Genomic DNA, 27,291 nt, shown 5'->3' with positions numbered 1-27,291 from the left:
CGTATTTGTATTTTTCCATGCCCTTCAGGAGAGACACAAGGGTGCATTTTATAACAGAGATTTAGATTGTGTCGAGACGAAATCTCGAATAAGGATAACAACAATTTCCTTTAAATGATTTATAATTTCGTAAATATTTGTACATACAAGTGGTGTAAAAAAGATTAGCAAATTGTTTTCATATATAATGTACGAATAATTTGATAGCTTAGATAGCTTAATATAGCTCGCCTCGCCTCGCTCGACCTCGCGACTTATAAGAAATTCAGACCTGCATGAAGACCTGCGGCGATGAATCACTGATAAACCGGGTCTACTTTGAGAGATTACACGCCCTGGCAATATTTGTACTGATTGCTGTGTCCGGACTCGTGCCGCGTCGTCGTCGTCGTCGTCGTCGGTAAACCGCACATATTACGTACATCGGTATATGAATGTCCAAATCATCTGTAGCGATCTAAAACGAGACAAAAGACGTAATTGATGCACGAGATGCGTGATGAGCTGCTAAGTTTTAAGCCGCTCGCGTGACTTGCTTCGCCGGCTCCGGGCGTGTACCGATTTCTCGATGACCGGCGAGTTACGTGAGCGATAATTTGATTGAAACGAACTGTTCAAGTATCGCGCTCCTCCGAGTACTCCGGAGCTCCGGGCGAATGTCGCGCATCGATTGCTCGTGCTAAATAATACAGCACGCGTCTCATAGATCACCTTGACCATGACGCTTGCTCGTGCAACGCCTTTTCGCGCACCTCGAAATCGCTTTTCCTCGATCCAATTGAATCGCGGATTTAACTGAAGACTTTCGCCCCCGCTTCCGGTTCGGCATTTTGACACTTGACCTTTACATAAAAATATCGAACGTGTCGCTATTAATTTCTCCGAAAGTCTTCAACGCCTGCCCGAGTCGTTTCGCAATCCGACGTTAGAAACGAGAAGGAGCGCACTCCAGTGATTCTCACGACGCGATATCTCCGACATGGCAGCAATATTTTTACTACATCTTACCAGTATCACTTAATCAAGTGTCGGTTTCATTCATGATCAGCGCGGCGCGAGTTATTCATCGATAGGCGTCGCCTATCGTTTTCCCGATTCTCCTCGCGATCTTCGCGGGATAACTGCGGGATAACCACGACAGCTATTACAGGCTCTGAACTTTCCGCGCTTTTGCGGGCTAAAGTAACGACGACGAGAAAGAGAGACCGTAATCGGTTTGTCCGAGCCGCGCGGGGCCACGCACTACTGGATTATGCGGACTTAATCGCATTCACCGCGGTCGCTCTTCCGCCTCGAGACGAGCCCGCACGACTCGTCGTCGGCAACACGCTTTCCCAAAGTGCACGACTCCAATTTATTACGTGCGTATACGCGAATATACCGCCGTCACCGGTTTGATCCCGGCGCGATGAGCAGGGATGCCGAACACAGGAAGAAGATAGGAAAGGAATCGCCGCCGTGTTGCCCTCCTCCCCGGCCCGACGGAGAAAAGGGGGCTTAGTTAGTGCACGCTCAATTAAGGGGAGCACGCAGCCCGGAACGGACATTGCTCCAGAACGCGTCGCGGTGCGCCGGCTTCGTCAAGTGCATTCTTATATCGCGCGCCGCGCCTTAGATGAGATTCATCGAGACGCGCCAGCGAGGCTGCGCTTAAGAATACTTCACCTCCTATCGACAAGCAACCTGCTTTCTATCTTTCGCAGACTACAGTTCACGCGAACGTGCTTTTAATCTGGACTCGGTACTCGATAATGGCGCTTTTCGAGTCGGACCATCCCGGCAAGTTCAGTTCATTTTCAGACGATCGCGTTACGCGGCAAGAAATGTGGCTCGGCTGAAGTTTTCAATCGTCGTTTCATTCGTCGTTCGAAAGGTCCGGGGAGAAATCTCGGGTCCCTTCGTAAATATATCGAGTTGTGTTATACCTTGCACGGACAAATTTTTCCTCGAGTTGCCTGGATAACGGGAGATTCAGTTGCACCGGCAGAATTGTTTTTTCCATTGCATGCAGATACGCGGAGAGAAATCAGTCTCAGTCTGTGCAGCCGAATGGGGACCGAGCGAAAACTCGTTGACTCGGAAATGTCATTTCCGTTATTATGATAGAAAACACTCGTCCGAACACACCCACCCACCCACCCACACACACACACACACACACACACACAGCCGAAAATTAAAATTCGACTGAGGGCAATTGAGCGAGTTAATCCCCGATATTTCTCCCGAGATCCTCGAGTTTCATCGCGAAACGGTATATCCCGCTACAGGAAATTAATCGCGGCACAAATAATCCCCCCCCCCCCCCGCGCATCGCTTTCGTGCGCGGCGTCTTTATGCGCGGCGGCGGACGATGTGTTTAATTAGTTTTACATCGGTTACGCGGGTAGCAATATTAATTTGCTGCTAATTGCAGTCGCACGAGCGGCTCGTGTGTGTGTGTGTGTGTGTGTGTGTGTTCGCCTGGATTTTTCGCGCGCGGTTAACCGACGCGCTCGCCGGATTTCGCCGGGTCCCGCGGAGATATTCGCCGTTATTCGCTCCGTCCACCGTTTCTCGACCGTCGCGATTCCGCAAAAACCGCTTGCGAGTAAATACCGGCCCTCGACGATGAGCTATCCGCGAGCGCCGCTCGACGCGCGGCGATAAGTTCTCTCACGCGGAAGTCGACCTGACCACATGTGTATCCCCGAGAGGTTGGCCGCGTAGGTGAAGGTCACGGAGAGGTCAGGTTACGTGGGACTGGTCCCTCTTCGTGATCGGCCACGCATTCGTCGAACCCGTTTGTGAAATTCCTCGCGAACGTTTCACGGGCGTTTCTCGCGCAACCGCATAACGCCCGGTATTCCGTGAACTTTTAGCCGTGACCTGCTCGTCGTCCCACGGATACAATCATACTTAATTAGACGTCCGACTAAAATTGTCGCAATAGAACGCGGAATGCGAAGAGAACGTGTCGTTTTCTTCGCTGTAATTTAACTTGCAAAGCAGATCCCGCACAATCGAAATGCTGTAAGAATTTTCGTAACAGCACTCTCTGCTAAATTATGTATACACAGAGAGGATTTTTATTGAAAAATGTATTACTGACTGCTATCCGGGATATTTATACAAAAGCCGACATTTATATGTGATATTTATATGCTGCTGCTACGATTAACTGGAATAATTTACGAATAACAGAGAAAAAGAGAGAGGAGAGAGAGAGAGAGAGAGAGAGAGGGAGAGGGAGAGGGAGAGAGAGAGAGAGAGAGAGAGAGAGAGAGAATAGTTTACTCTCACACATCTCTCCTACCTAACGGTATTGCATAAAATTTATCACATATGTAAGGATGGCTTACTGTCTTTCAAATACTGTCAATGATGTGATTGTAATCTGGATAAGCTGATCTTTTTTTCTACAATTTACGAATGCCATAAATCTATCTTCCAGACTCTAAAACAGCATGTCCGAATTTCAGATATTAAGCGGCAAATCCCGTTTGATAGCGACGTGGTTAGAACAACGGCGTTAGCAAACCTATCTGACAACATTTTACGAGCAATTCCCGTTCGCCACAACAGGATTTCCTTCATTCATAAATGGAAATGATATTCCACTGATTATCTTCTTGTTCTCGATACCATCCCGAGTCTGCACACCGGATAGCGTCCTCCGGGGACTCGCCTCTCGAGACGCACCCACCGACTACCGGCGTTCGCCAATGACGTCATCGTCGCCCCCTTCGTAACCATATGAGGTTACTCACCCGAGACTCCCTCGAGAGATCGATTTTCCAGCGCGATGCCTCTCGCACGTGCGAGAGCATGTATGTATGTACGACGCAATCGCCGCCGCCGCCGCCGCCGCCGCCGCCGCCGCCGGTCGCCGCGGTGGACCGCGATCGCGAGGGTGCAGGTAGGCACCTCGCAGCGCCGTCGCAGCGGCGCGTCGTGACGCCCGGCGTCGCGCGAGTCAGTGCGTCGCGCGGTGTCAGCCGTACGGCCCTCGGCCACGTGCTCCGCTCTCTCTCTCTTTCTCTCTTTCTCTCTCTCTCTCTCTCTCTCTCTCTCTCTCTCGCGCATCCTTCGCGATGTCCGCGTCGGGCGTGTGATGTGCTACACTTGGAGTCCCTCTCGATTCTCCAGACTCTCTCGATCGTGTGTCGCGTGAATGTTCACCACGTGTAAACGCACGTTCAGGAAGAAGTAAATATGTCACTCGCGAGTCACGAGTAACCTCTCCCCCCTCCCCTGTTTATTTTTCTTCCCATATCTGTTTATCGCTTAACATGTGCATGCGCGCGGTGCAAGCAGCAGGGCTGAATAATTCTACTTAGCGTTACATCCGTACATTGTTGCGTCTTCGATCCATTCCATTTCCCGAACACGAGAGAGTGTCTCTATTTCGAGTCGGGGCTGTACGTGTCGAGTGACTCACGCGACGAGTCACGTTCGCATCGAAACGCTTTCGTCGATAAGTGTAACAGTCTCTCTCTCTCTCTCGTGCGAATCCTTGTCTCAATTTCACTCGATTGTAATTTACGTCGGAATTTAGCGCGCCGGGTCGATTCGCATGTCGCGGCACGTAGGTGTCGATAGCGAGAAAATCTTCGGTCTCCTTTCTCTCCTGGTGTTGTACAATCGGAGGACGTGATGGCGAAATCATTGACAGCTCGATAGACAACGCTCGTCGCCGGTGTCTCTTCATTCTCACGTTTCTCTCGTCTCTCCGTTACGTCTCTCTCGCGTTAGACTTCCCCCGTCCTCACGGCTGTCCTTAGACAGTTTCACGTGTATAGCGAGACAAACGCCATCGACGATTGCCCGTAATCAGCCGTAAGTACGAAGCATCGGCCGGCAATTTCGTGTCCGCGCACGGGACGTAAGTGCGCCGATGAGTCACGAACGAAGCGTCGTCTACAGTGGCAGTAAGCGGTAAGAAGTAAGCGTGAGCGGTAAGAAATAAAGCAATCACAGTCGACTGCGACAAAAATAATCAACTGTGGTGGTTGGTCCATTTCTTTACTGCTTACTGCATATTGTAGACGACGCTTATGGGATACAGCGACGTGTCGTTTCGCGCGCTGGGAGAGACGGCGCGCTCCGGTTATAAATAATCACCGGCGACATTCGTCGCGATTGTTCGCGATTCGCCGGGAATGCGGAAGCGAACGCGGGGAAACGCCAGTTTTCAAACTCGTTGCTCACACAAGCGCGCGCGCGCGCGCGCGTCATTACTCAAGCGTTCTCGGCTCGCCGTAAATTATTTGACGCTGAGAATTGAATTTAGCGCTTGATGGGTGTAATCTAGCGAGGTATCTAACGACGACGAGTGCGGCGGCAGCTTTCTCGACTAACGTGTGCTGCTAAGTTTGGCGAATCCGGCGCGTTGAACTTGCGCGCGCGCGCGCGCGCGCTAACGATACGGGATGAGACCTCGGTGCGGGAACGAGCTTTCCGGTTCTTTTTCATTAACCCCAGGCGGCACTGAGGTTTCCAGAGGGGGCTTTCTTCGCGCTGGATACGCGCAAAGAAACCATTAGCCATCCTGTAATGGAGGTATTCAGCGGGTCAGCTTTGACCCCGCGAGTCGAGACCGGTACCGGTATTCGACTCGCTTGATTTACCCACGAAGATAGGTGCGCCGCGCGACAATATTCACCGGCTTCTTTCCGCGGGCGATGCAAGCTCCTCGGTCGATTCTCCAGTCCAGTTCTCTCGCTATTATATCTCCGCTCGTCACGAAGAGCGCGCGAGTGCGTTTCTTCGACGATCGCGAGCTCGCGCGACCAGATATTCTCTCACCGCATTAGGAGAAAAAATTTAGTATCTCTAACCAAACCGTTTAGTCGAGGCATTTTTTAATAGCAATCAAATACCTTGTCTTATACAACGAAATATTTAGTTGTCTCAACTAAATATATTTTTCTGCTTTGTTCTCTGGACCAAATATGATATTTTGTTCTTAGACTTCGTACATAAAAATTAAGCATTTTAGTTATCTTATCCATAAAAATTACATAATAACGAAGTATTATTTTACATAAACTAAAGTAATGCCCAATGGATACTGTTTTGTCAGTTTCTGTGCACTAAAATTTAGATTTTGTATATTAAGAATGAGTTATAGTATTTTTAACAAAATTCATGTAGTTGAAGCTTTTTGGTTGCTGTAACAAAAGTATTACGTTATTCGAACAAACCGTGATATCAAGCAAGATATTTGTTTGCAGGAGCTAAACAAGTTTTGTTGTCGGGCATATTTTAACCAAATTGTTTTGTTGTTGCAACAAAATTTTGGTCCACGCAACAATATATTTTTCCTAGTGCGGTGTGAACTTAGCGCTCAACTTTAAAAAATCAGAAAACCGTTTATACTACCCGTTTGTACCATATTTCGTTTCGTTCGCACCTAAAGGGTTAAAAAGTAATGAAGTAATGAAAAGTATTCTCTCTCGCGCTGTAACGTTACACGTTGTGAGAGTTTCGGTCGATTTTCAGTACACGCTCGTGATGAAGAGCCGAGATGTGTTCGTTAATGAATCGAGTGGCGATAAGAAAGTCGTAACACTTTTCATTCGATGAATTGAACAGAATAGAGATAAAAATGACCGAGTTTTATCCAAAAGAAACGTACCTGAACTTAATAATCCGTTTTTGCTACTCGTCGAGATACTCAAAATTCCGCGGTGTGTAAGGTTTACTTTCTTCATCCTTGTGAATGATTTACACAGTTAGTACCATCTAACTTTGAAAGTTGCACGCGAGATCCTCGAGGCTTCTTACCTGAGAAGTCGCTTACAGAGCGACTGCGAGTTATAAACCGCAACTTTGTAGTCGGCCGACCAACAGCATACTACTTTAGCATTAATATGCAATTTATGACAAAACTCTCGCAGTATCAAGCGAGCATTATCCCGTATGTATCGTTCCATTGGAGTGAAAAAGAAAAAACTACAGATATTCATATTTCCTACGATTATGGGACTTTTATCGTCTGGTTCACTGAGGAAATCGATGGACGCAGAAAGACGAGAGAGAGAGAGAGAGAGAGAGAGAGGGACAGTGAGGCGACGTGCTGTCTCGTTTGCATGCTCGATTAATTCCGTCCTGCGGAAGGATGCGCCGTTATTGGATCGCCTCAAGGGTTGTGGCATAAATTAACGGACGGTCCTTGTCGCTCGCGCCTCGTGGAACGCTCGCGCGAGGGTGCGTGCAATGTGCGCGTCGCCGGTGGAAGGCTGAAATTACGGACGACATGGGAAACAGAGGGAGAACGACAGCAAAGAGTCAAGGAGATGTTAAAGTTGGAGTCGACGGCCGACACTAAAATGCAGCTCCGGCGATAAGCCGGCGAGTCACGAGCGTTCCCTTTGAGGCTCGCTCGACGAGACGAGACGACTTTGGTGCTTTTTGCGTTTGAAATTTTTTCGCTCCCGCGATTCGAGACGAAAAGCTCTCGCGAGCTTTTCCGCCACAACAGATGAAATTGACAGCTGACGAGAAAAACTCGCTCGACGCGCTCCGCGTTTATTGGAAGAACGTAGGATCGAAGAGCCAGAGAGCCGAAATATCCGCACTTAAAGATACAAAGATGCCGATGAGAGGAAAGGTTCGAGGAAAGAGCTAAGGCTCGAATCTTACTTAGCAAAGCTCCCGGCCGAAGCTGAGTAAATACACCGAAATACACCGAACAGTAAAGATATCTCCGTGCGATCGAAAATCTGCCGAGTTGAGATTGAAGTATCCCGGACTGCTTATATAACTTACTTTTAGAATCCTCGCGCAATTCCATTGTCTCAAAATGTAATCAACAAGATTCAAGGAACCGACGACTCGAGGATAATTTCTTTTTCTCTCCGGTAATCGCGTGAAAGCAGACTCGACCCCCGGTTAATTAATTCGTGCTCACACCGTCAACCGGGTCAGTCATACGCACGCAAGTGGCGGTATTTTACGCCATTGTGCGTATATTTCGGCAGACAATTAGGGCCCCGCGTTGAATGGTAATTAATGTTTAATTGTAGCCGGGCTAACTCGCCTGTTACACGAATAACGGCCGATTCCCGTGGCCGTTACTACGGCAAACGTTGTGGAACGACCAGCCGACGATTCGTAACTTCCGCTCGGTGAGCGTACTTCCTCTTAAATTTCGAATCGATCAACCGCGTGTGACGGCAATATGTATCGGTCCCTTGCACAAGGTGATGTATGCCAGAGCGCGCGCGCGCCTTCCCCCCAGATTTGTCGTTCAAACATTCGTCACGTGCCGGGCCAGAAAGATTCGTCACGTTGAGAGATCGCGGGTATCGAGGCATCGAGTCGAGGCAGAAGATAACGCTGCTTTGTCGCTCAATACTCGCAACTCGTCGGGAATCTATATCGCGATATGCGTTCGCGCAACGGCGGCGGTAATTAGATCGCTGCTGAACACGGTGCCCCTGCCTTTTACGTCTCGTTTCATAACTTTCAGCGCGCTTTTAACGCCTCAGTGCTCCGTTACCTCGTCGCCTTATTATACGACGAGTTTGCGACCTGCTATAACAGATCGCTCGGCCATTACACGACGATGCATCCGACGGAGTCAACGATGCGTCTCGATCAATGGGCGTCGCGCGATCGCCGTCGATTGATTCCACCGAAGCGAGAGAGAGTTTGCTGTAGTTTATAATTCGCTTTATAACATCGCGCTACAGCGGCAGCTGAAACTCCTGCCACTTTTTAATTTCACTCGATGACCACTCGCTGACGAAGAAAAACGAAAAAAGAAAAAAAAAATCTTTTTTTTTCCCCCGGTTAAAATCCAGTCGCAGGATTACGCAAATTTTATACGAACTGCAATCGAGTCGGATTAACAATTTCACGTGGGAATTTAAATTGCAAAATTTAGTTGGCAGAAAAAGATCAACGAGCCTGGAATATTGCTCCGCGTGTGATGTAAATATTTTTTTTTTTACTAAAAGAGGTTAATTTAACTTGCGTATTTCGCGAGTGACTCCACCCCTGACGGAAGATTGGTCGATTCAAACGATAAATAATGGCGTTGCGTCAGCTGTGTGCTCGTTTCATTGGGCTGAATTGCGAGCTCGTTTTACACAAACGAAAGATTAAAAGAGCATCAATATCACCGCTGAGAAAATTAGGGCGGTCAGTTCGACCTGTGCGGGCCTGGAATTGAGTTCGTTTTAATCCGACTCGAATTGTTCAATATTTTTTTTTCTTTTTTAACAGAATGTACCGTAGATCGTTTCGCCGATCGATTTCTTCGCTCCGCGAAACATCCTGATATTTACTCTACGCGACGGCTTTAACGAAAGATAAACACGTTCGTGCTCTCCGGCGCGGCGAGGGATTTCCACGGAATCGAAGAAATTGCATTTCATCGCGGCAAGATGTCCCGGAGGCGAATCAGAAATTGCTCGATCGGTGTTTGCCCTCCTTTTCCGGCGGGCATCCGCACATTTTGCAGACGGACGACGCCTCGGCCCTCTCCACACGCGGCTCTCAATTAACTCTCTCGACAAATTGTCTGAAATTGAATTTTCGTTTCATCACGTTGGCCCGTGATTCGTCGGCGCTGCGATCGTTAAGTTTACCTGTGAAAGTGTTCTCGCGATGAAAAGTTTGTCATTTTCGGCATGCGGCATCGGGATATTATCGGGTGGCCGTCTCCGATTGTAAAAATCCATCATTGTTTTATTAACATTACATGAAAATCACTAAGCACACTCGTACTAATGCGGATTATTCTAAACGAATCTACTTTCACACTCTGCGATGAGAACTACAATCCGCAGTATACAAGTACAAGAATATGCAAAGGAAATAAATTGTCACCATTAAAAGATACACTTATCTGAAGATGAAGACTTACCAAAGTACGAAGTAAAAAAGCTCGATATCGAATAAAAACATTGCGAGTTTTGCCCTCGGAGGAGGGTGGTACGTGTGGAGGAAAAGATCTAACTAACGAGAGGACGGAGTTCGATGAGAGTTCGCTCGGCTGTGTGGAAAATTATGCGTGCGACGTGTCACAGTGTATATGATAAATAGATCATGAAAAATTACTACGGTCAATCGGCTCGTTGCTTCGTGGTGACGCGGTGCTAATCGATGGGCGAAGCGAGCGTCATGCCCGTAATAGCAAGCTGGTACTAATAATAAGCCGGAGACGAAAATGTGCCTTCGAACGGTGCGCTGTCGTAGGTCAAGGTGGGACTGTAGTAATAAGTCTGCGGTTCAGCAACGTATCTCGTATCCATCGGGCTGTCGTAGGTGCTTAGAAATTGAGGTGTTTGCGGTATACCCGGCGAGGTCTGAACGTCGTCGTTCGTCGTCGGATTGCTTTGAGTGCCGCTGCTCGTGTAAGTCGCGTAGTAATTCGGATCGGTCAGGTACGTCAACACGATCGGCTCGTACGCATGCTGCACTTCTGACGGAGCAACGTTGTAGAAGGTCGAATATTCGGGGGGGTAGCTCGCGAGGTTGCAAGGAGTTGCGATTCTATAGCCGCTGTCAAAATTGGATAGCTTCGATCGTTCCCTGCTCCTGATGCGTGATTTCTGCAAACGGAGGGAAGAAAGAGACATTGATTAAATTGTTGATAAAATTAGAATCCAAAAGTATTCATTATATCGTATCATTATATCGTGGTTTTTTAATATGCGAGAGAACTGGACCTGACTTGGTTTTGTTGTTTGTCTCGTAAGAATTAATTAACGAAAAACTGGCGGAGAATTAACAAGAAAGCCACTCCACATGCTCGCAGAGTAGAAATTACTTTGGCTCTGGAGACTCACCAGCAACGACTTCTTATCCGGCACTTGATACGCGTACTGCTGATACAGCGGCTCAAATTGCCATGACGCATGATGACTCAGCCTGGGATCGGGGAGGTTCCTCGTCGCGTGATAGAAATTCGGCCGATTCCACGTTCCATATCGCGCCGGTGTAAAAATCCCTGGCGACGCGATTGGCCAGTTAATCTCTTTTCCGCCTATTGTCTCATAGTAATAGTTACGAGGAGCGCCGACCGATGCCGACTGTTCGTCCGATGCCTTGGCCGACGGCGAAATCGCTGGCGAAGGATTCGAGGATTGCTTTGGATCCGTGGGAGGCATTTGATTCTGCTGTTGATTTTTGCTATTATCTCCGTTCTGTCCGATTTCTTGCAGAACTGCCGATGCCGTCTTCGGCACTGTAGCGAGATTCGCTGTGGACGGGTCGCTCTCGGCAGGTTTTGTTCGAATACTTGCTTTGATCAGATTTGAGGCAGAGTTGAGTTGACGAGAGTTGCGATATATATTTTGTGGACGCAGGTTGAATAAAAATGTGGTAGGCTGATCGTTCTTGCTCTGACTCTTCTCCTCCGAATGTTCATCTGCAATTATTATCAAGTAGCTTATTTTGAGAACCGATGCATCGTCGACTCGGCTCGCGTTCGAGGTGTCTCGTTGAATTTCGCGTCCTTCGAAGCTGCAGCCACAACGCTGCTTTCGCGAAGATGCTTTGCATCGAGCGCATCATTCTTCAGAAATACTCACTGTTAGTACCGACAGGCTCGTTTTCCCGAAGACGCGAGTCGAAAGCCGTAGAATATTTCGTGGTCACTAGGGACGGCTCCGTGGCCACACCATCGTCATGTTTAACGACGGAAGGTTTGCCGATTTTCTCCATCGCGAATCTTCTAAATCGGTGGTGTCCTATCTAAGAGAACGTCATACTTGCGAGAAATTGCGAATAAAGAGTCGAGTAAAATCGGTGCGTCACACGAGATGCGTTGACGTCAGAATAATAATGGATAAAAATATTCACCACGGGTTGCGGGTGGCGGACAAATATCGACGGCTGGACGTATCCGTGACCTCCTATCTTCGCGTAATGCAGCTGATGCGGTAACACGTAGGGGTAGTGATGACGATACGCGGGATGATATCTCGTGAAATGTGACCGCCCATAGTTTGGATATCCGTAGTAAGGATAAACCGCGTGAATTCCCTTAAGATGTTGCTGGTCCGTTGTTAATTGATTCGCGTAATATTGTTCAGTTGGAAGTGGCGGTTGCTGCTGCGGGCCAGCAGGCTGATATGCTGATGTGGAATGGTGTCGTTTATTGTCGTAACGATAGCCAGGCTGAACGAGGACGTCGGCGAGTACGGTACTCGCCGACAAAATCGTCGCCGCTAGAAACTGAAACAATTGAGCGAACTCTGTGCGAGCTATTCTCGAATAACAGATACGGTTCGATTCGCGGAAATTCATCCCCGAAATTCCACGTGAATATCCCTCGTTGCTCTTTCTTTACGGGCACCTGCGCACTTATCGATAAAATATACAAAAATTCGATTCAGAGAAGAAGGAGTGTCAGAAACAATATCGTGCAATCTTGTGTTACGTGAAATTATTTTTTTAAAGAGCTTTCTCAGCCAGTGTTAACGCGCGCGCGTGTTAAGTAGTTTAGTCGTTCAGACACATGCTAATCCGGGAGATCGAATTCTTTTCTTACAAGAATGTAAGAATTAAAAAAAAACTGGAAATACGTGTGTTATAATAGATTCCACTTACTACTCCTCGATACGCGAGCATCGCGATTTCTCCTATTGCTCTTGCTCCGGTCCGATCGAGACTGATACGAGTCGCTCGTCGCGAGGCGACAAATTAACTCCCGAAATCGCTGATGCCAGGAGTTTCGTGCGCCGTCCGCGATTCGCGACTAGCTGGCATAATTGCTGGCGGCTATTGCGAAACCGTTCGTAGCGAAAATCCAATTGTCATCAAATGTTTCTCCAACGGATACAAAGTTATCCGTTCAGGGCTTCCGGAGTGGAGTATTGTCGAGGCTGCGATTGTTGCTTCGAAAGTATGTTTCGCGTATGCCCGCGGGCGGTTTCAAAAGTTATCTCTCTGAATGTGCCGCGATATGTTTCTTCAGCGGGTGTTCGTCGTTCAGCGTTCGTCCTCGATCGAACGATCGGTAGGGACGATTTCTCGACGGACGCTTCCATTTGTAAGAAAAATTTGCGCGCGATCGCGAGACTCGCGGAATAACGATATGCACGGGATATGGAATGGCGCGAAAATGAGTTTCCTCACGGAAGCTCGGTGCGTTTCGGGGCCAATATGTCCGCAGACGTGCACTGATTAACGCGTAAGTGGGTGGCTACGTGCCGACGTAGACCTCTTCCGCTGGCGAGCCGTTCTCCGAATACAAATATTACCGCGTCGTCCGCCGTGATTTAGCGAGTAGAAATTGAAAACGACGGGCGAAAATCGGGCGAGCGGACGTTTCGCGATAACCAGTTATTAAAAATACCGATACCTGCCGATATTCAAACTTGCAATCGTTAGTGCAATTGTTAGAATGCGTACGTGCGAACTGTTGTATTTCCACGATGTGTAATACCAGCGCGGATGCAGTTGTCAGCTGGTACGCGTTGACTACGCGTTAACTACGCGCCATCGTTACATTTATCGCATTAATCAAGCAGTATCTGCAAAGTTCTAGCCTAACATAACTTGTAGCTGTTAATGCTCGCGCCATAATTTCTCGCTGTTTCCCGCTCCTACCCGCCCTTCTTGTAGCCCCCTCCGCCCCCCCCCCCCTCCCTTGAGCAATAACTTCGGTCGGTCGACGGTGGAATTTCGTAGATGTAGTATCCCGTAAATTGGCGACCCTTGAGATCCGCGGAAAGTAACAAGAGTCGTAATTCGTTCTGTGCTCTGTTCTATAATTCGTCATAGGTTGCGTATTCGGTACGTGATGCCGGCGGCGCACCTGACGCTGCGCGAGGAGGACGTGGTGCGACTGACCTTGGAGTTCCTCCACAGCCGTGACCTTCACATCTCGCAGCTCTCGCTGGAGCGCGAGACCGGGGTGATAAATGGTCAGTACAGCGACGACGTGCTCTTCCTGCGTCAGCTGATCCTCGACGGGCAATGGGACGATGTGCTGGAGTTCATCCAGCCCTTGGAGGCGCTCTCGGACTTCGATATGAGGAAGTTCACGTACTCGATCCTGCGACACAAGTACGTCGAGCTGCTGTGCATCAAGTCCGAGGCGAACGTTATCGCCGCCAGCACGAACAACAGCGTGGACAACGCCGTGGAGGAGGTGGTCAAGGTGTTGAGCGACCTTGAGAAGGTCGCTCCTTCCAAAGAGGAATACAGCAGCCTGTGCCTGTTGCTCACTCTGCCGCGGCTGACGGATCACCTGCAGTACAAGGACTGGAACCCCAGCAACGCCAGGGTGCAATGCTTCCGAGAGGTGCATCCCTTGGTGGAGAAGTTCCTGCCGGGTGACAGGAAGGGCATTGACTCCGCGCATCCGGTCACCTCCGCGAAGAACGATCGGCTCATTCAGCTCATCATCAAGGGCATTTTGTACGAGTCCTGCGTTAACTACTGCCAAGCGAAAGCCACCGGCTCGAAAGAGAGCGAACAGGTAATTATCTCGTCTATAATCTACGTTTTATCGTACATTGATCGGGTTTTCATCAACAGAGTTATAGTTTTCTCTCTCACAGTTATATAACTATAAACATACTTTTGTATATATTATATAATTAAACGTATAATATTTGAATAACAGAGTTACATGTCGGGAGAGAATTACAAGTTAAATATTTAGTTTATAGAAATCCATCAATTTACTGGGAATTATAAATTAATGTCATATTAATTTATAGTGTACGTTGAAACATTGCACACGCACGAAATGTATTACGCGGAAATCGCAATGACTTTTGCTCCTTACACGTAGATGCAAGTTATAGAATAACCCGAGAGAGAGAGAGAAAGAGGGGGGAGGGGGGAGAGAGAGAGAGAGAGAGAGAGAGACGCTTTATTTATAAAATATATTTTATCACACACACATTAAATTTTTCCACCTGATTTTAATCGTCCCGTTCCGCGCGCGCTTTCATGTTGCAGGTAGAGATGAGTTTCTCGAGGTTGCTAGACGGATCGGTAGGTTTCAGCGATTCCGACCTGAGTTTGCTCTCGTGGCTTCAGAGCATACCCCCTGAGACATTCGCAGTGCCGTTCGCGCAAAGAACCTTGAACGTCGACGTAGAACGTCTCGAGAGGCCCTCCTTGGAGACCTCGTGGACGGAGCACATGCTCATAACCCCGATCAAACCGAAAACCTTTCCGCACAGCGCCATGCCGTTTACCAGGCCGAGATCTGCCGCGGACATGATGTCCCGCAGTTTAGTGCCAGCTTTAGAAGCTGGCCTCGGGCCGAGGAGTCCCGGACCCAAGAACACGATCATACCATCCGCGGCGCTGATGGCGCTCTCTACCGGCGACATAAACCCCATGTCCAGGTCGTCCTTCGCTAGCTTCCACTTGATCGGTTTCAAGAATAACAAACTGATGAACACCAGCGTCGATAGGCTCTTCGAGAATGAGGGTGACGTCTTCCTGAGCTCGAATTACGCCGAGTTCCAACAGCTACCATCGATACAAGAGACCGCGACGAATGCTCAACCCAAAGTCCCACCGAGGACGAGAGGGCATTCCAAAAGTCCCGATGGTGAGTTTCTAAAGTACGTTATACCGTGGAATTTGCAGATTTCCAAGTATTTTAAATTATTCGACTGGACGGACATGTATATCGTAGAGATTCTTGGAAGAATTTTTCTTTTCTTATTGTATTGTAATGACATGTTATTTAACATGCTGCTGACACACACACACACACACACACACACACAATCTATACATGAATGTTATTTAAATTCATTTGACTTTGCTTAACGTCACTTTTCTCTCGATATTTTCCCGCGTAAAATATTCCCGAATGATTTCAAGAATAACGCGCGTAATTCTCATAATAGGTGCTGACATAGACCCTTCAGCGACATCCACGCCAGAACGCAGAGTGGCTGGCAGAGAATCGCCGGCGCCCTCGACCGCCAGGAGTTCCAGAAGAGACTCTTTGGCGGAAAAGCCCACAGGAGTCGCGGCCAAAATTACAGAGCCAACTGCGATTCCGGTTAGAGCGACTGCGCCCGGAGACCACCTCGAACAAAGTTACAACGGTGGTCTGTTTAAGGAGTACCAGAAGCAGAAACAGAGGTTGCAGGAGACCATTCAGCAGAAGGAAAGGGAGAGGGACGAATTAGTCAGACAACTAGCGGCACCGTTACCCGTGCAAGTAGCCGATAATAGACTGCAGGGAGAAGGGTGAGTGATTTTTTTTTGTCAACTTGTCATTTAGAACATATTCGTAGAGAGGAAGTCACACTTTAGACTTAACATTCGTGATTTGTCGACTACTAGAGCAATAAATATATCTTTTAACCAATGGGACGTTGAAAGATAAGACAGTGAGACGAAAGAGTGATGAGGCGTATTTAAAATATGATTCCGCGGAAAATTATCACAATGCAAAATGGTTTTACGTACGTTCGCATGATTCGCGCCTGCCGTAGACAATCATCGTGGCTATCTCGGTAAAATAACTCCGCTGCACCGAATGCACTGAATCAGAGAGGTGCAGCCCGTTGCATTCTCCAACAGATGGCGATAGCGGAACGCCTTTTGTCGAGTTTATTGTGGTAAAACGCGCGCCGAGAATAGTAGCTTAGAACAACAACGTGGCGCCGACCGAAATAGCGATACTCTCCGACGCGAACCAATGAAAAAGAAAATTCGATTATTTTACTCGCCTGACATTGACTTTCAAAGCCCTTTCGACGGGGAAATCACTTTAGTTTCGCGGATTTCTTGTGCTTCGTAAATGCGATTGTGTATTTTAAAACGTATCACACACACACACACACACACACACAATTTGGGATAAAACAGAGTTTATCCATTCCGGAGTTCATCACATGTGTTTCTGCTAATATTATATTCATTACAATATTTGTAACTCTTCAACATTCTAAGCGATACTTTTCTAGAGCATACGACAAGCATGCATGTTTGTTTTCAAGTCTTTTAGGCGTAACAAATTTATAGTTATATCATGCAAATTTTGCGATTTCCTTGAAAAAAAGAAAAAAAATAGAACGGTCCGATAATTATTTTCAGCAATAAATAAATTTATTTTACACGCTAATGTATTCAACGCGCAAGAAATAATTGTTACATACGTTCATTGATATCCGTGTCATTTCGTGATTGAGGTAACCTTCGAGAAAACGAGCGAGTGTAACTCGCTGAGAGACCGGCCTCACAATCGAAACTGGAAATCGATCACGGTTCATTGGCATCGAGCACTGACATTGTACCAGGACCGGATACAGGATGTACAGTCAGATTTAGTGCGCACGCTCGTGACAGAATCGTGACCGCACATTCCCTCCACCGTTGGTTCTGTCGCATCCCATGATTCACGCGCATAACTTTGCCATACATACTTATGGTCGCATTGTCTCAATCACGCGCGTGACTGTATCCCGCGGAGTACGTGGAGTGTGCAAATTTTGCACATTTATTCCACGATTGAACGTATCACGCGTATCATCATATTTACGCGAAATGGAAATTTGAATTTCTGACACAACATCATGTTTTCACGTGACAACGTGAAAACATGACGGCGCGCGGCAAAAAAGAAGTCAAATAATTTGCAATAATCCAAATTTGGAATTTCGAAAATAATTGTACACTTAAATCCATCGTTTATAATTTGGGATTTAAGTTTCGAAAGTATGAATGACGAAATTTTCTACCGTCCACTGCTGCGTCCAAATCTCTGGCTAATTTATAATATATGAATACGTTACGGAGTATATTTTCAGAATAATAAGAATTTCATCGTATTTGCTTAGATAGCGCTTTTAATGATAACATAGACACATTTTCATGAATACGCTAACGAGACTGGTTACCTCGACGTTTTCGAGGAATGAGTCGAGAAATTAACTCGCTCCAAAGGAGCTTCGAGTGTCTGGCAGTTCGTTAGCAGCGAAATATGGCAGCGTATTTAGACGGCGAGTCTTGCTTTTCGCCGTCGATGAGATGGAGACCAAACGAGAACTCTTGATCGTTCAACGAGTTCAATAAACGCGGTTATTCTTGATGATTTGCTGAATTTAACGCTTCTTTCACCCTCTTTCTTTTCTTTTATATATATTTACATATTGTATATATATGCACTTGATTGAATGTTTGAAAAGTTTCAAATTATTACACGAATCAACGGAGAAGTAGTTGTGTCTATTATTACATCTCTTTTTAAATGAAACCGTCCATTTATCAGATATATAAAAAATATATATTAAAGAAACAGAAAAAAAAACAAATTATCATATGGGGTAACATGGCCATAATGTTGCTTTTTTATGCGGGATATTTAATTATTTTATTCTCACGAATGTGCGATTGCGTTTGCGACCGAGCGTTATCACGCGTGACTATCGCGCGTACTTTTACTATCGATTGCCCACAAACATGTAACGTCGTCCAAAATTCTGCACAGCCGTCAAGAGAGGAGTCGGCCGCTGCCACGGCCTTGACTCGATCGAATCGGTAACGTGTTGATACCAAAGATGGAACTTCAGATTCTCTTGACATCGGGGACTCGTTCGTAGTAACGCAGCCACCTACTTGCTCGTATACGGCGAGATGCAGCGCGTAATTGGAACGCGCGAGCCGATCGTCATTGGTAACAAACGAGGCTTTGTTGAAACATCATCCGAATACGAAGTAATCGCGAAATGGTCTCCGTCTATCTCTCTCTCTCTCTCTCTCTCTCTCTCCCTCTCTCTCTCTCTTTTTCTCCTCTTTCCCACCCTCTCCGCTCGTTGAATCAAACAGCTTCGTTAACATCAAACGCTCCACACGTGCGGCAAAAAAACGAGTAAGATAACCGTTTCAATTAATTCGTACCATATCGTCGTGAGTTTAGTTATTATGCAAATGCAATGCTCGGGAGTGGTTGAAAAGAGTCAGTCAGACAGCGCGCGCGCAACGGCATACTCGATAACAATCGTAAAACAGACGCGAGATAAGACGTACTCAAGACAATTATGAGCGAGATCGCGAGCGGCATAATTGGAAATATCCTGTGATCATCGAGACGGGAAACTCTGAATAAACAGCGCAGCGAAACGCCCGCGCCCCGTTCTGAGAGCCGACGATGAGAGGCGAATGATTATTAAAAGAATCCGAAACAAATGCGTTCGTTTGCTAGCCATCGGCGGAGATTATCGCCGATAGTAACGATTTCACGGCTTGAAATTCATCGCGCTGATATTGCACACAGTCGATTATCTCGTGCCGATCTCAGAGAGGTGCTCACCTCTCTCCGAGAGCTCAAGGTTCGCTGATCTTTTCTGCTTCTTTTTTCTCAGTGCCGTGTAATAACACGTCGCGGCCGCGCGGATATCCGGCGATAATGGCGCAATATCGCGGCGTTATTGATACAAATTCCGTATCCGCGTACGCGCGCACAGCTGCTGCGCTTCGAAACCAGAGTCGGTCGTGAAAGTTCGCGCCCGATCGCGGCGAATCGCGGAGAGGAGGACCGTGAAGAGGCAGGAGGAAATGCGCGCGCGTAGATCGTTACGATGGAATTATTTAATGCACCGATGCCGTGTTAGGTATTTTGTAATAATTATCAACGTCGGCGGTTAGGTTCGATACGCGGGGCGGCGCGGCTTAAGAAAGCAGAACGGAGGATTCCTTTGTCGGCGTGGCTGAACGCAGCTTGGAAAATCCATAGAAATTCGCATTCGTTGTCGGTGGTTGTAAGGCAGAAAGTGTGGCGATACGTGCAAGCTGTTGTGAAATTGAGTATAACTCGCCACGTATTTCTCGTGTATCACTTCAGCCGTGCGAAATAACTGCGAGAGACGCCTCTGTCTCTCTCTCTCTCTCTCTCTCTCTCTCTCTCTCTCTCTCTCTCTCTCTCTCTCTCGCGCGGCGCGGAACATCTGGCGGATGTTCCTCGTGGTGATTCCCCCGAAAGCGATCGCTCGCATGCGAATCGTGCACGCGTTCTGCGTTGCCTCGCACAAAACGAAAGTTTCGTTTGATTCGCCACCTCGACCTCGAGAATATCGGAAATCTCGTGATCTCTATTTCTGCGCCCTTCGAAGGAAATTCCATTTCGCCGCGTATTCTTTTCTTTATCGGCTGTTAGCAAACCTGTGTTTGTCACGTCACGTTTCTCGCGACTGCAGATCCAGAAGAGAGTATCATTCTACCGCTAATAAAAACGCGACTACTCAGTTTATTCTTCTTCTTTCTTTCGAGTGTTCATGTTTCTCTTCCAGTAAGGATATTCTCTCGATAATAGTCATGAAGATGCTCGTCACGAATTTTAGAAAGGCATCGTGGATATTATCGCGAGCTGAAAGGAATTTAAATTTTTTTTCAAAAATATTACAAGACTCCTACGTCGCTCTGTACGTAAGATTCACCCGTCAAAAACACGAGCGTAATCTCGCGTTCGGCGATGCATACAATTGCAGCCAATGCTTCGCTCCGTTATTTATCGCATTTAACTCCGTCAGAAGGAAACGACCGCGAGACGCGTGAGTGAATGGAATTTCCTGCGCGACCTTATTATCTAACTGTAACACTTGCTGCGTCACAATATTTCCGTCCGCCTAATCTTTCACCGCGATTCTGCCTGCTGCGCGAACTTTCCATTTATCAAAATTCATTGCACCACGAAGGAGAGCGGGTGATGTCGACACGCTGCTTACTTCCTTAAGAGCAGACCGCGTTTTTCCCGTCGATGGCCGCCTTATTCTGCTTATCTACGAGCATCCGAGAGCTTCCCAAGTGTTCGCAAAACTTTCTACGCGAGATACCACGGAGGAATCCGCCAGTGATGGATTCATCGAGAATCTCTCACTCTATTCACACACACACACACACACATATATATATATACTCGCGTAAATAAATTCCAAACGTGCGAAGGAAATCTCGATTCGCCGTTTACTCCGTCTCTTGTTACCCGCGGACAGAAATTCTCTCGGATTTGGAAGGAGCGTCTCTTGGATAGAGCCAAGAGGAGCATTTCCAAGTTTTCCTCAAGGTGACCAGACCGTACAACCTACATACGCATCTACATACATTTCTTATATGCGTAGTCCCTGTTGCGTGTGCGGTTTACCGTCGTCCATCATCGGTATGCAGATATTCGAGACACCCGCGAGATTTTCCGAGACTTCGGGGGAGGACTTTCGGTTTCCTCGAGGCGATCCTCGAGGCGAATCGAATTTCCATACAATCGATTCGCTCGGAGATCACTCGCGGGGAGGACTCGCGCAGATCCGCGAGAATCGCGCGCTGCGCATCGCGGCTGCGCGCGCGCGCGCGCGCGCGCGCTCCCGACAGCTGATCGCCGCGCGTGCAGGCTGGGAATCAAAGCAGCCTCTGATAGGTTCGCGATACGCTTTGTTATTACGAACGGACTCGGTCGAGCCTAATGCCGCTGCCAGGCGAATCGTAAGTGCGGCCACCACCGCCGCCGCCGCCGTTGCCGCCGCCGCCGCCGCCGCCGCCGCCGCCGCCGCCTCCTCCACCACCGCCGCTGCCGTCGTGCTTTTGCTCCCTCGATACTCCACGTTGAGTCTCCTCGTCGGCAGTATCGGTACCGCGTGCAGTTGCAACTATACGCGGCGACCTACCGCTCTCTCGAGCGCAACAAGACGAGAGCGCGGATTCTGCGGCTTCCCAGGCGGTGGTCAAGTCGCCGCCGCGCGATTCGCGTCCGGAGTGCGTTCCTCCGATTTCGTCAGCGTCTCGACGACCTCGCGACGCGACCATCCGCACCTCGAGGACGCTTCCATCCCGTCCGAAGCCCCGTTCGCGTGACGAGGAGGATGTGAGAGAAGACGCGATCAGGACGCGCACGGGAGCATGATTTATCACAAACCGACGACGCCGCGATTCCGCATCGCCGAGCGGATCAGCGTGCAGCCCGGCAGCAATCGGCCGACTTACAATAAGCAGAACAGTCACAGCAGCACGTGCAGCCTCAGGAGCGTTGGTTCCACGCCGCCGTGCATAAGCCGGTAAATACCGCGAGGGTTTGCTCACGAGCTCGTATCGCTCGTACATTTGTCGAGGTGCGCGCGCGCGTCGCCTTCTTTGTCGAAGCTTGATCGAAGCGTTATCGGATACCTAAAGAGCCCCAATGGGCTCTTAACTTGAGGAGTCGACGATATATAGCTCGGAGGATATAGCTCTTAAAAGCGTGTCGAGAAATCCCGTCGCGAGTCTGCCTATTTTTGTGTAAATTAAAAAAAATTCTCTCCCCGAGAGAGATCTGCGCGATCACACGATACTGATCGAGTAGAGCGCTCTCGTGGCCGATTTTTAATGGCAGGCGTCATGAAATGTGGGCTTTCAAGCCTTCTTTCGGACATTGCAATTCGCCTCTGGATGTTCGTTACGGTCGACGGGTAATTAAGAGAGACGGCGCCGTTATAATATTATTATAGCGACTGAAAACGCCGCGAGATTCTACCGCGAGAGCCGCGATTCAATCGCGCAGCGTCTTGAAGACGCGACGCGCGCTGCTGTTGCTGCCGCGCAACCGGGTGCTCATGTCGCATCGGGAAACGTTAGCTCGATTGAGAACGCAGCACGCGCCGTGATGCAGCGTGATTTTGTATAACGGTAACGAAAACTGAGACGTCGCGCGCCGATCGGCTCGAGATTGTTTTAGCGATTCAGGAAATGTCAGGTAGATCGTTCGTGATCGGCTAGACAATGGCGGAAAGAACCGCGTTACTTTGAGCCAGCACGGTCGAACGGTGAAATGTATCTCCTGAGGATCAGCGAAAGATTGAATTCTTCTGTCGGCGTTGGCGAAGGCGTTGGAAAGAAAGACGCGTTGCAAAATGGGGAGAAATGGGGAAAAGCGACAATCACGTCACGCGCGCCACAATTAACTGTGCGAGCGAGCGAATGGCTCGCTTTCGAGCGAGGTCGACGATTCCGTCTGCTAGCTAGAACGCGACAGTGTGACATTTTGAGGAAATTAATCGACGGGAATCGCCGATCTTTTTCACCGCCGAGTCTCCCGGCAAAGTGAGTAATAACGCGTCCGACAGTTTCACACGCTGCTTATGCATACGGTGCGTCGTTTAAGAAATGACACCTAATCTGTCGTGCACGCGTCGCTGGACAGTGCGAGTCTAAGTTCGAGGAGGTCAGGAGACGTCGCGATGTCTCGTCGATTCCTCGTCGTGTTGGAACTCGGAGGACAACGACGCGGACTCCGGTAAATTGCATCCCGCTTGAAAAATTACTGGGGTCGGAGAGGGTCTCGCGCGACTTCTCCGACTTCTTCTTCCTCTTCGTTTCCGCTTAAGGTATGAAAATCGCGGTCACGGCTAATTCCCAGGCTCGTTCTTTTAAAAGTGGAGAAGAATAGATGCTTCGCATCATGGACAGGATGCGGTGAATTATCGCCGATAATTATCCACCGAATATATTTGTACACTTGATAGAGCAGGAAAAAAAAATGAGTCCAATGTTATTAACAAAGTTTATGTTTACCAACAAAGCATTTATCTCAGCTGATAATCTCAGCAAATTATCGTGCTAAATAATTCGTATTACTTAACGCGATAATTACTGAACAAATACATGAGAAAAAAATTTATAATATTTTAGGTACGAACTTCCGCGCGATGAAATTTGCTTGCACTTATTTATTCAACTATTTATTCGACAAGTCACTCGACTTTGTTTCTTCTGAAAGACAAGCACGAGTTCTCGAATTCTTTTGTTCCCGTTTCTCGAAACTGGAAATATGTCTTATAAATCATTACACGTAGCATCGATTACGTGGTCGTCGCGCATGTAACGCGCGATTATTGACTGGATTTATGCTGGAGTCAGCTTAACATTGATTGTGACTGATTTATTGCTGAAAACGTGTCGACGGCAAAATGTGCGGATTAAAATAAGCAGCAGACACGATCGTGACAGTTCCACTCGTAAATGTCTGTATTATTTAGCAGAAGAAGAATTTGTAGAGTCGTGTGACGAAATCTGATTGCTGCTTGAGGTGGAGATAGAGAGAAAGAATTATCTATCGCCCCCCCCCCCCCGTTCGTTCGCAGGATAAAGCAGCCTTTGGGGAGCAAAGGACCTTCGCCCGTTCACACGAATACACCTGCCCGGTCTGGTATCCAGTCGCCGAAGCCCACGATTAACGGATCGGATCTAGTCGCGTAAGTTCTCTCACGCCGTGTGATGTAAACAAAAATCACGATGGTTGCGCGAAAATCTATGGCTCTGTCGGAGGCGGATTGCGTTACTTAACACCGGTAATTTGATATCGGTAATGTTTAGCGTCGGGGGAATCGCTTTCCTTCCGGCCACCTCGGCATTACATTTCCTACGGCTCTTTTCAAACCATTCCGTATCTATAGATCGGAATCTTTCAGGCTGACGAATAGGCCAAACTTTCGTTTTCTTTTTAAAGGCTTGCACTTGTGCGCTTGTGTTATTAACGTCCTAATGTTCCAACGCTTTATTTGCGAAATCATTTCGTAAGAAATCTAACTCGTTAAATTGTTTTTCTTTTTTTCTTTTTTTTTTCAAAATAAATCCAATTTTGCGAATTTGTCGACATTAATGACTTCGTTCGCTGCGACACGAGTCCATCATCTGAATCGGTCGTCTTGTTGCAGAAGGCAAAATTCAGTGCCAGGCGGTGTCTATGATTCGAGGATACCGGAAGGACACTACGACGTTGTCAAGCTGAAGGTGAGTCAGTTGTTGGATTCTGTATCGTGTTACCTTTGACATCACCGCTCATTTTATATGTACGAATCTCATATTACTCTCATTTCTAAGGGCCATGGCACACAAACGAACTTAAGCAGTAAGACATAAGCAGCAAGCAAATCGACCAATCACAATCGAAACTTAAGGGCGCCGTTTTAAAACTTAGCAGAATAATTGATTGTGATTGGTCAGTTTCTTCACCGCTTAAGTATTTTTATGTGCCATCCGCTTAAAAGATTGCAAGATATGTCTATATTAAGTTCGTCGAAAAGCACACACATGACTCGACTTTTAACAAATTACGTTACATACGTATAATACAAGCAACAATGTTGACAATGTCCTGTTGCCAAAACGTTGGCGAAGGACATCGATAGCGATTACTTGATTGATGAATAATTCCTTCGATGCGATCACGTCAAATTCGTAACGCAGGAATTGAACTAAACTTTTTGACCGATTCGGTGTGTATATATATATATATATATATATATTATAATAATATTAATTACACTCGCTTATTTAATGCGATAATTTGTTATTGGATAACTCGTTGCTTTATGCAACGAGCATAAAAACACGAGCGCATTCCTTCGTGCTGCATAATTATTTTATTACCGTATATCGTGTGCCACCGCTTCGTTATGAAAAATAAAGAAAAAATTTGCACGACAACTCGCACGATAGCTCGCGTTTACGATCTGTGCAAATGCGCACTTTCTACTTGCCTTTCCATATTTCTATGAACATCGTCGTAAAATCATAACCCGTTCAAAGTGTCGTCCGTAATCCGCCAGAGAAACCGGCTTTCCCGCATTTTTCCGCGAATCAATCGAGGCACCCGGCACGTAAAGTCGATCTGTGTGTCTCTCTGTATCGCTTCCGGCGCAATTTATAAGAAATTGTGACTTCGTTACCGTACGATTCTTGCTCGCTGGAACAGTTTAACGTTCGATGTATAAGTTACGAGTGCGCCGTTAAATTTAAGGGGACACTCGCGCGCCGTACAGATGCTCGTACGGATGACAAGTTTTCGACTTTATAAAATGTTCGAGCTGTTAAAACGTAAGACCGCTGCGTCTCATAAATTCCTTTGATCGAGGCAAGATCCGAGCTGATGTCGAGATCTTGTCTTATTAGCCGAATAAAATTGTCAAGCTAAACGAAATTATCGTATCTCTGGCTTAGATCGAAAGAGATCTAGCAGCTTCAGCCCGTGATTTTTTATCTTGTCTTAGCGACAATTTACAGCCGAACAGAACAGCCACATCCGCAAACACGCCGTCGTTAAAACCAAATCTTTGTTTCACGAGTTTTATTACCTTCACACACATGAGTCATCTTGTGAATTTAGATCGCTGAGAGGTGGGTACACTGCTTCTTTTTATCTTTCGATTAGATCCACTATCGGCTTAATTCTCTTCATCATTGATTAGTCATGGTTATCGTGAGACCGTCGATTAAAAGCCGTAATTGCCTCAATTGTCAATTAACCGCGGGATCATTTCACGTATGCTCTTTTCTTTCACTTTGACCGGATTGTATTTCTTGTTACAAAGGACAGAGATCCTTTGTAACATTATTTTTCTCTTGTTCGTGTGGAACGCTACTACAAATCATTCGAATTAACAGATAAATACGCATGTTTTCTTTATTTGCGCGCGCTCTGTTTCTTTTTTTTCTTTTTCTTTTTTTTTCCCTTTTCGATGCTCAAACTGATACGATACACGGTTTCAATCAGGCGTTCCTCGTAATGTTTCGTGCCTTCTACTTTACAATATTTGACTTCTTTCGCCACTTCTTTTCTCCGGGCGTTTTAATACAGAATGTTCTTATAAATCTTTCAAGTAAGGATGTACTTTTAAATCGCGAATAATTTATTTTATGTCACCCGGTGTCGATCTCGAAATTTCTGGCCCTACATCGTGGTGCGGTTTATCACGATACTTCTCTCCGACGATACGGAAATGATGGTTGGCCAACGTTCACGTGTAACACGTGAAATTATCTGCTTCCGCGGCGAAACATACGTATTCGGATAGTACAACAATGGCGCTCGACGCGATGTTAGTCGAAGATTTGCATGTCAATTGCTTTTTTGTCCCCTATGGCGGAAGTGTCGCAGCGACGGGAAAAAAGCCGGATAACGGCTCCACTTATGGCCAACAGGAGTGACAAACGAGCAGACGAATGTGGAATTCAATTGCAAAAAGTTTTCGTCGATTCGTTTACGCGAAATAATGATAATCCTACAGTCCGACCTTCACTTATCGCAGAGATTCTCCTCTTCTATCTTATCATCTATCTTGCTATCGCATTATACACTGTTATTTAATCCTGAAAACTCCCCGCTACATAGGATAGCACGATAAAAGAATCGTATACGAAAAGCTGATTCATCAATCGCCTGCAAGCTCGATAAGAGTTTCAATTTTTAATCAGCCCAACAAATCCTTCCTACTGCAGATTCATTGTAAACAGCCGGGGACATAGGAACGAGATATAAAAGTGATCCGTATAAGAAATACAACGAAATCAGTCAGGCTTTCGCGCATCCACGATTCACGACGTAATTCACTGTCGCTGATTATCAAA

At 47.2% G+C, this 27,291-nt stretch overlaps 2 protein-coding genes across 6 annotated transcripts in view; one reads left to right on the top strand and one right to left on the bottom strand.

The window, feature by feature from the left end:
* LOC105186391 (WD repeat-containing protein 47) overlaps positions 1-27,291 on the top strand; it is an 80,593-nt gene that overhangs the window by 9,650 nt on the left and 43,652 nt on the right. For 4 of the 5 annotated variants that reach the window (XM_025302851.1, XM_025302849.1, XM_019842886.2 and 1 more), the window contains exons 2-6: positions 13,723-14,422; positions 14,911-15,514; positions 15,819-16,167; positions 24,027-24,137; positions 24,600-24,675. In XM_025302851.1, coding sequence (XP_025158636.1) covers positions 13,723-14,422; positions 14,911-15,514; positions 15,819-16,167; positions 24,027-24,137; positions 24,600-24,675 — 1,840 coding nt within the window. Of the gene's footprint in view, positions 1-3,937; positions 4,189-13,722; positions 14,423-14,910; positions 15,515-15,818; positions 16,168-24,026; positions 24,138-24,599; positions 24,676-27,291 lie in introns of those variants that run through there. The other variant, XM_025302852.1, reaches the window with a different exon arrangement.
* LOC105186390 (uncharacterized) lies at positions 9,655-12,646 on the bottom strand. Its single transcript, XM_011146551.1, has 5 exons — positions 12,547-12,646; positions 11,797-12,171; positions 11,526-11,688; positions 10,782-11,362; positions 9,655-10,544 (listed from the first exon to the last, which is right to left on the bottom strand). The coding sequence occupies exons 1-5, from the start codon at positions 12,565-12,567 to the stop codon at positions 10,137-10,139; spliced, it is 1,548 nt and encodes a 515-aa protein (XP_011144853.1). The 5' UTR covers positions 12,568-12,646; the 3' UTR covers positions 9,655-10,136.

This window comes from Harpegnathos saltator, unplaced genomic scaffold, assembly GCF_003227715.2.
Source record: "Harpegnathos saltator strain DR-91 unplaced genomic scaffold, Hsal_v8.6 scaffold515, whole genome shotgun sequence".
NCBI classification, from domain to species: domain Eukaryota; kingdom Metazoa; phylum Arthropoda; class Insecta; order Hymenoptera; family Formicidae; genus Harpegnathos; species Harpegnathos saltator.
This window is presented reverse-complemented; position numbering and strand designations above follow the sequence as displayed.

What these genes read in the sequence shown, in the direction of transcription:
- LOC105186390 (XM_011146551.1), bottom strand. Translation starts at nt 12,567, where the DNA reads ATGCTCGCGTATCGAGGAGTA. An exon ending in TGCTCGCGTATCGAGGAGTA is followed by an intron (nt 12,172 to 12,546) that starts GTAAGTGGAATC and finishes CAATTGTTTCAG; the next exon opens with TTTCTAGCGGCGACGATTTT. An exon ending in CGAGCCTGTCGGTACTAACA is followed by an intron (nt 11,363 to 11,525) that starts GTGAGTATTTCT and finishes TAATAATTGCAG; the next exon opens with ATGAACATTCGGAGGAGAAG.